General features: G+C 39.7%; 1 protein-coding gene across 11 annotated transcripts in view; it reads left to right on the top strand.

Annotated features, from left to right (window-relative positions):
- The window catches only part of DOCK3 (dedicator of cytokinesis 3), a 525,841-nt gene that overhangs the window by 416,182 nt on the left and 96,868 nt on the right, over nucleotides 1-12,791 (top strand). For 10 of the 11 annotated variants that reach the window (XM_041761983.1, XM_041761990.1, XM_041761984.1 and 7 more), the window contains 2 exons: nucleotides 2,518-2,606; nucleotides 7,556-7,681. In XM_041761983.1, coding sequence (XP_041617917.1) covers nucleotides 2,518-2,606; nucleotides 7,556-7,681 — 215 coding nt within the window. Of the gene's footprint in view, nucleotides 1-657; nucleotides 734-2,517; nucleotides 2,607-7,555; nucleotides 7,682-12,791 lie in introns of those variants that run through there. The other variant, XM_041761993.1, reaches the window with a different exon arrangement.

Raw genomic sequence — 12,791 nt, forward strand, 5'->3', positions numbered from 1 at the left:
CCAGATGTCCATCAACAGATGAATGGATAGAGAAGATGTATTTAACACACCACACCCACAACATACGCACACACACACACATACACACACACTGGAATATTACTCAGCCATCAAAAAGAATGAAATCATGTCATTAGCTGAGATGCAGATGGAACTAGAAGGTATTATGCAAAGTGAAATAAGGTAGAGAAAGACAAATAGCATATGATCTCACTCATGTGGAATTTAAGAAACCAAATGAATGTAGGGGAAGGGAAGAAAAACTAAAATAAGATAAAAACAAAGAGAGACAAACCATAAGAGACTCTTAGCTATAAGAAACAAACTGAGGGTTGCTGGAGGGCGATGTGCATGGGGAGATGGGGTAACTGGGTGACAGGCATTAAGGAGAGCACTTGATATAATGAGCATTGGGTGTTCTATGTAACTGATAAATCACTAAATTCTATTCCTGAAAGTAATAATACATATATGTTGACTAAATTGAATTTAAATTAAAAAAAATTAAAGATGAGATCTTGCCATTTTTGACAACACGGATGGACCTAGAGGGCATTTTACTAAATGAAATAAGTCAGACTGAGAAAATCAAAAATCATAATCATTTCTCATGATAAGACTCTTACTGAGTTTCCTTTTTGAAGTGGCTGTACTGGACTGCACCCTTCTGAGTAACCATGAAAAGATCCTGTGAGCTTTTCTTTGTCCTGGTCTTCCATTTTAGGATCAGAAGGTATGGATCAATACCTTCCTATGCAACAGGGAGAGGGGTGGAGCCAAGGCTGTGGGACTCTTGGTGTCACATGGAATTTTCAACAGATAACCCTAGTCTCATTTCAGTTGTTTCATTGTGGTGTCTGCATTAGGATGAGGAATTCCTAGTCTCTGTTTCTAAACTATAACAAGTACTTGTGTGGTTGCAGGAAGACTCTGAAATGTCAGAAATTAACAGAGGTGCAGTGCTGTTCCTCTGTTCTCTCTTTTGTCCCAATCCTGAAGCCCCTAGAAAAGGACTTTATATGTTCAGACATTCAGCCTTTTCTGCTAAGCCCTCCTTCTCCTTGACTACAGAGGATTTCACAGTGGATCAAACTCACTGCTCTCCTAAACTTTTCTTCCTCTCTTGGTTTGGCTAAAACAGCCCCAAGCAAATATCTACACTGCCCGGAGCTTATTAGCAGGATTTTCCTCTGGGGCCAGTATAATGACTACTGAATGATCGTACAAAACCAATGCTCAAGGCACGGCAGTGTCTGAACAGTAGTATTTTTTTTTCTTAGAAATTCCAAGGATCTTTTATTTTATTTTTTTCCCAAGGATCTTTAAAAATATAGATTGCTTGGATTCAACCCTAGGTACACTTGATCAAATTGTCCAGTAAGGGGCCTAGAATCCTATAGACAATGGTGCAGTTTATAGAAGGGGTACATTCTTGACAACATTCCATTTCTAAATCACAATTTAGAAATCTTGATTAGTTTTCCCATAGTATACTGCCTTTCTGTTTGCCAGCTAATGTTAACATTGCCACCTGGCATTTCTAGTTCCCTTGGGCTCCCAGAGTTGATACTGTGATTCTTGTTTAACTTTTAAAATCTTGAGGGATCCACATTATTTGAATTTTTTGCATAAATGAAACATGACTCATCCTTCTATTTTGTAGTTGTGAATTTGCATTAAAATGTGACTGCACTGTATTTTTTAAAACTTCCAAATGATTCTCATGTACACTTAAGTTTGGACTCAAAAAATCATGCTGCCTATGTCTCTCTGTTTTCTTTCTTTAAAATTTTTTTAAATTGTAGTAAAATCTACATAACAAAATTTCCTAGCACTATTTGTTGAAAAGACAGTCTTTTTCCCATTGAATAATCTTAGCATCCTTGCCAAAAATTGTTTGACCATATATGTCCATTTATTTCTGGGTTCTCTATTCTATTCCATTGATTTATAAAACTGTCTTTATGCCAGTATCATACTTCATGTCAGTTTTGATTACCATAGCTTTACAATAGGTTTTGAAATCAAGAAATGTGAAACCTCTAATTTTGTTTTTATTTTTCATCATTATTGAATCATCATTATATTTCATCATTATTTCAATCATTATTTTGGCTATTTGGAATTCCTTGACATTCTATATGAATTTTTTTTTTAAAGGAACTAGTATTTTCCCTCTCAGGAACTTGCCTCTGGAACCGTGTGTGTGTGTGTGTGTGTGTGTGTGTGTGTGTGTGTGTGTATAAGGGACTGGAAGAGAAAAATTTGTCATGTGGGAGACTGCTGCTTCAGAGAATAGGATATTTTGCCACTTAAAATATTTGTTGAGATTCATTTTAGAATTTCAGCACTTCCCCCAAGTGTGAATCTTCTATGGGCCTAAATGGAAAACAGGCCTTTAGTAAAACATAGGAAAGTGAGTTTGAAATTTCCCTTCAAAGTTAGCATTTCAGTTGGAACATCAGACCAGATGTTGAAAAAGCCGTAAGAGCCATAATGCCCGTCCTTCTGTTGCAGGTGCAACAATGAGAGTGAGTGGTCCCAGATCCATGAGAATATCATCCGCAAGTCCAGCGCCAAGTATTCTGCCCCCAGCGCCAGCCATGGTAACATACTTCTCTGGCTAGAAAACTTTGCTTTGCATTTTCTGTTGCTAATCATACAGACCTCAGTGAATTTGTGCTTGATCAGTTGCCATATGTAAAGTTCAATTCCCTACAGACATTTATTCTCCTCAATAAGGAGAATCACTTTCTACTTTTTCTTTTGTGATAATTCGAGACCTCACTTTCTACTATTTCTTTTGTGATAATTTGAGACCTCTCCTAATTACTTCCAACCAAAATACTTCTGTTCTTTCTATAATGGATTCCATGTGCTTTGATAGGTAACTTGAGTTCCAATTTAAATCCAGAGGGAACGAAAGTGTTGCAGGGTTTGTCACATTGTGAAGTCTGTGTTTTCCTGAGCAAATAATACACACCCCAGCCAAAAATAAAAGACAGATATTAATAATCACCTTTTCTATTCCTCTTCAGTGTTAGCATCACCAAGAAAGCCTGACACTAATGAGAATCAGTGATTAGTGTGCCAATATCATTCAGAACTGGAATAAACAATCTTTATTTTATAACAGCTTTTATCTTAGCTCAACTTCTTTTCCTTTTCCCTCCATTTCTTTTAAAACTGCTTGATTCCTATCTAAATCTTGGTGCAATTCCACACATTAGAAAGATTGTACTATCTAAATTAAACATTAATTGCTTGATTAAATTAGAAACACTATTTAAAAGCCTCTGAGCTTTTATGCACACTTGAAGATAGCTATCAAATGTATGCAGAACCATGTTTCTTCTAATAGTTTTAATCTTTCAGTTATCTCATAATCTTTTACATAATTTTCTTTGTTTTTTAACTTCCATAGCCTTGTTGTAAACAGGAAGTGGGCCTTTTTGTTTGCACAGAAAGCGCAAAGCCACTGCAAGGCATGGCAGTCTCCAAAGTTAAGAACTAAGTTTTCACTACCAAGTATTAACCTAAAGGGTAAAAATGGTGCTTCAAAGGGACACATTCACCCTTGTTCATAGCAGCATTATCAACAATAGCCAAATTATGCAAAGAGCCCAAATGTCCATTGATGAATGGATGAAGAAAATGTGGTCCATATATACAATGGAATATTACACGGTGATCAAAAAAAAATGAAATCTTGCCATTTGCAACCACATGGATGGATCTAGAGTGTATTATTCTAAGCAGAATAAATCAGAGAAAGACAAGTACCATATGATTTCACTCATATATGGAATTTAAGAAACAAAATAGATGAACATAGAGGGCGGGAAGGAAGATAAAATAAGATAAAAACAGAGAGGGAGGCAAACCATAAGAGACCCTTAAATATAGAGAACAAACTGAGGGTTGCTGTGGAGGGGTCGTGGGTGGGGTGGTAGGCTAACTGGGTGATGGGCATTAAGGAAGGCACTTGATAGGATGAGCACTGGGTGTGATATGTGGGTGATGAATCACTGGATTCTGCTCTTGAAATCAGTGCTGTATGTTAACTAATTTGAAATTTTTAAAAAAAGAACTTAATTTTTTCTTTATCAGGGTCAGCAGATATTTAACTATGAGGGTCCTCAGAGCAGCTCGACACCAGAGGCTGCGAAGTTTGAGACCTTTGCTGGGAGTACTTGGTTTCTCTAAAACTCTAGCACGGAAAGCCTCAGGGTCTCTCTCACTATTTTTAAGGGACTGTTTTTTCCTATATATGTGCCTGAATGCCAAGGAGCTCCATGCAGTGTGCACAGGAGAGGGGAGCCCATATTTCTAAAACAAAGCTAAAGCAAGAAGCAAATAAAATCTTGTTTTTAAAATATAAGAAAGTTACTGGTACTTTGGAAGACTACCGTTCACTTATATTTATGGTGTTCTTTGCTTTATTTACTTACTTGATTTGTAAAGAGCTGCCCTTGGCTACAAGTTCTTGTATGATTAAAATATGGAGAACATTTTAAAACAAAGATGGTAGTAATATTACGTTTTTTTAAACAACTGAAAAATTAGTTTCCACCATCACCTCCCCAGGTCAAGATGTTGAATTGTGTCTCACTCCCCAGAGTGAGCAGGGGATGGTACGATCTTCAGTGTCTGTGGTTTTTGTCCAGAACTCACAAACACTGGCCATTTTTCACAGTGTTACAAAGGCTTCCCAGACATCAGAGAGCCTCAGTGAGGATAGCCCAGTTAGAGAAGGTCTCCATGCACTTATAGAATAACCAGGAAGAGAAATAGGCTGCTCCTCTTTGAAGTATATATCTGACATCTTCTAGGCAAGGTTTGACTTAGAAGCTGGTTGAGATCTTGGAAATTACTTGTTTCAACTCCCTCATTAAATAAAAGAGGGAACTGAAGTTCCATGAAATGACTTCGTGGCTGACTCAGGGAACCCAGGTTTCCAAACTCCAGGTCACTGGCTTTCCACTCTGTTGCCAAGCTTCTGAGCATGGGGTTTCCAGTGCAGGAAGACTCTGGAGTCTTCGTGTCAGAAAATTTTATAGATTACTCAAGTAATAGTTCAGGTCTTTATTAGTCTCCTAATTAAAGATATATCATCATTGAAATTTTATTTTGCTATAAACTGTCACTCATCTTTGTTAAACATCAAGGACAGGTCATTGCCTTGACAATTCTGTTTCAGAAATCAGTAGTGCTTTCTGTTCCAGTCAAATCATACAAAAATGCAGAAGGAATTGCTATATTAGTTTTAAATGCTGAGACTAAAAGTATATCATTCAGCACTAACTCCCTTAGGTTGGCCTCTTAGACACGTAGCCACAGACCTAATTTTTAGTAATTCTAGTAGCGCGAAGGTCTTAAACAAGTGAAGTGAAGTGAAGACAAATAAAACAGTTGACACATTAGATTTTCTGTGTATTTTAAATGAGTGTTATACAGTTTTATTTACATGTCTTGGGGTGGGGTTAATTTATATTATTAATCCTCATCTAGCTCTTCCACAGGGATGGGGTTGGGGAGAGTACAGGGACCAGGTTGCTGACTCTCCAATATTCCACACAAATGTCAGTTCGTGCAATTACTTTCTTATGGGACAATCTTTAACGTAAGATGAAATGGTCCTATTTCTACTAAAGTGGAAGCTTTGCAGTACTCTATGATCCATAGACCTGGTGTGTGCAGGGGATTTGTGCTGGTCTTATGGGAGAGGGACCCACTGCTGCTCTGGTTCTTAGTCATACTTGCTCTAGTGAAAAAGGCACCTGCAGAGTGCAGGGAGGCACACAAAAACAAATTCAAAATGGATGAAAGGCCTAAATATAAGACAGGAAACCACCAAAATCCTAGAGGAGAATACAGACAGCAACATCTTTGACCTCGGCCTCAGCAACTTCTTACTAGACATGTCTCTGGAGGCAAGGGAGACAAAAGCAAAAGTGAACTATAAGGACTTGATCAACATGAAAAGCTTCTGCACAGTGAAGGAAACAGTCAACAAAATAAAAGGCAACCTACAGAACGGGAGAAGATATCTGCAAACAACATATCTGATAAAGGGTTAGTATCCAGAATCTATATGGAATTCATCGTAATCAACACCCCAAAAATAAGTAAACCAGTTAAGAAATGAGCAAAATATGGGCAGCCCAGGTGGCTCAGTGGTTTAGCGCCACCTTCAGTCCAGGGTGTGATCCTGGAGACCCTGGATCAAGTCCCACATCAGGCTCCCTGCATGGAGCCTGCTTCTCCCTCTGCCCTCTCTCTCTCTCTCTCTCTCTCTCTCTCTGTATCTGTCTCTCATGAATAAATAAATAAAATCTTTAAAAAGAAAAAAGAAATGAGCAGAATACATGAATAGACATTTTTCCAAAGAAGACATCCAGATGGCCAAACAGATATGTGAAAAGATACTCAACAACACTCATCGTCAGGGAAATACAAATCAAAACTACAATGAGATACCACCTCACACCTGTCAGGATGGCTAAAATTAACAGCACAGGAAACAACAGATGTTGGCAAGGATGTGGAGAAAGGGGAACCCTCTTGCACTCTTGGTGGGAATGCAAACTGCTGTAGCCACTCTGGAAAACAATATGGAGGTTCCTCAAAAAGCTAAAAATTGAACTACCTATCCCATGACCCAGCAATTTGCACTACTAGATATTTACCCAAAGAATACAAAAATACTGATTTGAAGGGATACATGCACCCTGATGTATAATGTTTATAGTTTTATAGTAGCATTATCAACAATAGTCAAATTATGGAAAGAGCCCATATCTCCATCAACTGATGAATGGATAAGATGTTGTACAGACACACACACACACACACACACACACACACACTGGAAATCTTGCTATTTGCAACGATGTGGTTGGAGCTAGAGCGTATTATACTAAGCAAAATAAGTCAGAGAAAGACAACATGATTTCATTCATATATAGAATTTAAGAAACAAAATATATGAACAAGGGGGGAAAAGAGGGAAGTAAACCACAAGAGACTATTTTTTCTTTAAGTAGGTTCCATGCATAGCACGGAGCTCAACAGGGGCTTAAACCCTGAGATCAAGACCTGAGCTGAGATCAAGAGTTGGATGCTTAACCAACTAAGCCATGCAGGCACCCCCTGGAGACTCTTAACTATAGGGAACAAACTGAGGGTTGCTGGAGGGGAGGTGGGCGGGAGTGGGCTATATGGGTGATGGATATTAAGGAGGACATGTATGTTGTGTTGAGCAGTGGATGTTACATGTAAGTGATGAATCACTAAATTCTACCCCTGAAACCAGTATTATATTCTATATGTTAACTAGAATTCAAATAAAAATTGAAACAATAAAAAAGATCCTTTAGCTTTCTAGAATGTTTCTTTAGAATAACATATACTTTCTGCATCAAAATTTTTCTCAAGTGCTGAACTTTGCATATTTTCCTCCAGAAAAAAAAATGTGACTCTTTACTGTGTTTTCTAGTACCAGAATACAGGGTGGAAATGTATTCTGAATAAGAAAATGCTTTTGTTTTTGCAGGTCTTATTATTTCTCTACAGCTTCTTCGTGGAGACATGGAACAGATTAGGAGAGAAAACCCCATGATATTTAATAGGGGATTGGCAATAACAAGAAAATTGGGATTTCCTGATGTCATCATGCCAGGTAGGCAGTACTTCTTGGGGCTAGGTTGGAAGAGGGGTTAGAAGGATGAGGTCTGGTGTTCTCATGAGCAGATGGTGAACTATGCTGTGGAGAAGCCCTGCAGCCATTAAAAGCTGCTGAATTCCGAGTCAAGTTGCTGACTACAATCTGTAGTCAAGAGTTTCTCTGTTGGCATCTGTTCTTTTCCAAAAGCCCCCACATCATATTCACCTATGCAACATGACAATCCAGCAGATGGGCTTTGTTGTCTCCTGTAGAGACTGGATGCTAGGAACCAATATGGTTGGTTCATGGGGATGTCTTATATGCTCTTCTCTTCCATTACATTTCTTAGAAAAGAATTGGCTCACAAGACCTTCCTCCTTAATAGGAAGAATACTCCAAAATATGTGCCTGTAGTATTGATGAATCCAATTCATGTAGAAAAAGCAGATACATTTTAATGTATCAGAAAAGAAATCAGGCAAATGGTATGTTAGGCATTAGGAATAGTACTACCTAGCTAGTTTCTCAGGAATTGGCTCACTCTTCTCATTTAATGCCCAGTGGAGAGCCAGAGCAGAAAGTGGGAATGCATCAACTGTCAAGTGTGGTTCTTGAAAGTCAGTCCCAGGTTCATGTTTCCTAGTCAGGTCGATGCAGGCAAAGCTAGAGAAGGGGATTGAAACAGACCATCAGAGCCAAGGGGGCTCTAGAGAGTGAGGGAAGGATAGAGGCGTGGCTCAGATGGAGGGCAGGTAGTCTGATAAGTAACAAAGAGAAGGAAATCAGAACAGGCTAATAACTGCTTTTCTAAAGGATTACAGGAGTTATGGACCTACCTTTTCCATTGAATTTTAATGATCTGATAAAAACTTGTTTGCTTCTGTTTGAAAGAGCCAGGGCAGGCCAGACTGAACTGATTGTCACCACTCTACTATATATCACCTATTTGGAGCTCTTCATGGTATTCTAAATCCCCTTGTTGGAAATATTTGTCAGCACATACCCAAAGAGGAGTAGGACCTGAGCACAGGGAAGGGCCCCATAATGGATTCCAACTGCCTTCCAACTTCCCACAGTGTGCCTGGACTTGTTTTCTATTGCCTGCATCCCCTCCCCATAGACACTATGAATGCAGAGGAAGCTGCTATGAACAGCCCTCATCTCCTGCTCGTGCACACAGAAAAATCTTTTGAATGGGAAACCTAGGCCACTCAATCAATTCCATGTTTATCTTTAAATGCTACGGAGACTTCATACTTATGAAAGGCTCCCATCAATATCCTTCATAGGGCACTTCTTCCATCCTGTCCTGACACCATTTCTCACCCCTGGTTATCAGGACAAGAAGAGCCCAGGCATAGTCCTGGCTTCTTAGCAAAATGTCTGGAAGAAAAAATAGATGGTTACCAAAATTGATCTGGTGATTTTTTTTAAAACTTAGCTATCCAGGCTCATGAGGTGGTAAAATATATTCTAAGAGATATACTTAAAGTTCTTCCTATCTTTTAAGAGCTTTTTTGCCTAAGATTATACATTTATTTCCTTTTAGTCTTTACAGAGAATTAAAACCAAGTGAATAGAGACTAAAAAGGAACAAAATTCAGTCAAAAAAAAATTTTTAACAAAGTTTAATTTCAAGAGTTATGTTGTCTAACTCTCATCTGTGGAAAGAAATCTTTTTGTGGAGCAAAACACATCTCTCTGCATCAATGATAAATAGGTGTATAAAGGACCTCTGGGTATGCTAGGCCTGTCCGGGAATCAGCTGTATTAGGCACTGGTGAGGCAAGCTAAAGCTAAGGTAGTTACGTTCTCTCCCATAGTCAGCTAAGGGACCATCATATGATTTCCCCTCCCAGGGCTGAGACACTGGGCGACCCTGAAAGGTCCAGGCCAGGCCTGTGAGTATGCTGCTTCCTGGGTTGTCTTGCCTTTGAGTACTAAGTGCTAGAGCTGAAAGTTAAGGATTGCCTCACAGGCAGGAAGCAGTCCTTTGTGCATAATCTGTCTCCTCCTCTACCCTTCCACCCCGTGAGGAAAGAGCTTTTTTGCAGATGGCCACTCCCAGAGTTGTGAGCTAACAACTGACTGACCTCTTAATGCACTCCAAGATATCATCAGAGTGAGTTTGCCATTCTCAGACATAGTGATAGGGCTGGCCTGCAGGTTCTGCTGGAACAGCAGGAAGTGTACAGGAATGTTTTACATCACAGTCCACTCTCTTAGGAAACCATATGCTCTGAAGTCCCTTGGTGAGACTTCCTGCAACTGATCCACCCTTCCCCTGTGGGAATGTTGTACTGGCTACAGCAGTCCCCCAGCCCATATAGTGCTGGTAAGACCAAGTTACAAGAAGTTGCAATTTTTTGATACATGGACATATATATGGGAAATGAACAAGGCAATGAATTATGTCAGTAACTGTGAGCATTTCAACACTTAAGTCTGAGAAATTAGTAAATGGAAAAATTAGAATGACTCATAAACTGTGATTCTTGTTTTAAAACTATCCAAGATTTGATAGAAATTTCCAGGCACTTATTTGGGGAGGTCTTTTTTTTTTTTTTTTTTTTTTTTTTTTTTTTTGCCAGGATGGCCTAGATGGGACGTTGTCAAAGCATACTGACAGAGCTTAGATCTCTGACTTACAGAGTTCAACCAGGCTCTAGCCACCCCAGTATCCAACATATCATTTTGAAAAAGGTCTCTTTGATGGTCTCCCTTTGCTTTCCATGGGTGTGTAACACACCACGTGACCACTGTGAACCACAGATGTGCTACTCTGTGCCACAGCTGAGGTCCAACTCTGCTCATGACTCATGGTGGTGAACAAGAGGCAGAATTGCTGTTGCTAGTGCTCTAGGAGGTCTCAGAGAAGACATACCAACCAGATGATATTCTAGATTATAGAAGAACAAATAGATATGAGAATTTAAGCCTAATTTTGAAACCAGGCCCTCACAGCCTTTTATAGGTTGGTTACCATATTCATGTGGGTACTTCTTCCTTCTCTCCAAACTCATTTAATAACTCCCTTCCTAAATTTATTTTCAAGAAGATGGGCAGGAATGACTAAAGCAGGACAAGTGTTCCAGGTGAACCAGTTGGAGTTAACATTGTTCTCAGTGAAGTAGCCAAAATAAAACTTTAAAGAAAACTGCCGGCCAGGAGACTGTAAACTGAAAAGAATGATTTAAAAGTTTTTGCTCAGGAAGAGGTTATCCCCTCTTCATTGCAGACCATGCCTGCAGCAGAGCCTGGCTACCACCTTCTATATATCCCTCTGTAATTTTTAGCATTCCTGTTAAGTCTGTTTCCTGGAGTCAGTAGGAATACAGAGTTCTGTCAGGGGCCTGTGGGAATTACATTTTAACTTACTTTCTAAGTCTTGAATTTTTAAAGGTTTTCACTTACTGTGGGCAATATGGGCCACGTTTCATATGAGTTAAATGGTCTTCCATCTTGTCAGAAGAAACCTGCCCTTTGATGTAATGTGCTCTGGCTGAGGACTAGGTGTTCCCCCAAAGAAGTAGTTCTCCATCCTTAGTACATATCTGAGTCACCTGCAGGGCTTGGAGAAACAACCTGCTGGCCACCCCCAGGAGTTTCTGATACAGTAGGATTGGAGTGGGACCCAACAATTTGCATTCCTTACAAGCTCTGAGGTGATGGTAGTGCTGCTAGTTTGGGACCCCTTTTGAGAACCATGTCCTTGGGAGACTCTGCCTTAGGGAGGCTTTGTCCCTCCCTGAGTCAGACCTGGCACAGGTAGTGCTCCTCTCTGCATTGCTCCGAACTTGCCCTTAGAAGGCAGCTCTGCAGGCATGGCATCCTTCTAGGGGACCCTCTGACTCTTGCCCTCGTGCTCGGAAATACACTCTGTCCTTTGCTTTGACCCTTGATAAAAAGTGCATGCTTCATCACCGACCTGCAAGTGATGATTTTTTTTTCTCTTTTCCTGTCTGTCTTAATTGTTCTTTTTTTTTTTTTTTGTTATTATTAATTTATTATGGTTCATGAGCCTAACATCAGAGGAGTAGTTCTGCAGATTATTGGGATAAGACAAAAGATCTTCCGCCAATCTAGAAATTCCTCTACACAAAATACAGGAAAGAAAGAAAGTGGTGTTACTATTATTGAATAAACATTAAACCAGACTGAGATGTTTATCACAGGCAATTTGCTAAAAAAAAGATTTCAAAGATAGAAGGAAATCTCGCCCTTTTATATAGCTGGGTGGATACACCTAATTACATTTGTGCTCTCACCTGAGAATCAGCACAGCAGGCCCCTCCCCCAGAAGACCAGCGAGACGGACCAGTTCCAAGGGAAATGTCTTAATTGTTCTTGTCTCTCTTTGTGCTGTCCCTTCATTCTCGCCCCTTTCTGGTGCAGAGATGAAGATAGTTGGGTGTAAGTTCCTGCTTTTGTGTGCCCTGTCTGCTTCTGCCTGCTTTGTTTCCATCTTCATTTGTCTCATGGAATGTTGCAATATTGGGTGGGGTATCATGTACATTATTAATCCTTCATCAGCCTCACTTTTTGGGGTAACTGACAAAACATAAAACAAAAGAAGGTACCAGCCCAGCCTAGAATACTATGTATTACTTTAGGTGCTCATTGAGATTTGAGGAAACTAAGAACATATTGGAATGTTTAAAAAACCTTAATAAGGGCAGCCCAGGTGGCTCAGTGGTTTAGCGCCGCCCACAGCCCAGGGTATGATCCTGGAGACCTGGGATCGAATCCCACGTTGGGCTCCCTGCATGGAGCCTGCTTCTTCCTCTGCCTGTGTCTCTGCCTCTCTTTCTCTATGTGTGTCTTTCATGAATAAATAAATAAAATATTAAGAAAAAAAACCTTAACAAGCCCTAGGTGTATAACTACACAGAAAGATTTCTCGGAGATGCATCAGCCACTTCCACTGAAAAGAAAATGAGAGATACTTATACCAAGCTACAGAGAATCACAAAGGTAGAAAGCTTTTTTCTGCTCTGTTGGACACATCTCACACAAAAAGCAGACACACAGAGACCTGACTTTTGAAAGAAAGCTCTCCTCAAAGGGAGTGATGAAAGTATTTACCACAAGTAGATTTATAGGACTGTGGTAAGTCTGGGTGTCA

This window comes from Vulpes lagopus, chromosome 7, assembly GCF_018345385.1.
Source record: "Vulpes lagopus strain Blue_001 chromosome 7, ASM1834538v1, whole genome shotgun sequence".
Taxonomy (NCBI): Eukaryota; Metazoa; Chordata; class Mammalia; order Carnivora; family Canidae; genus Vulpes; species Vulpes lagopus.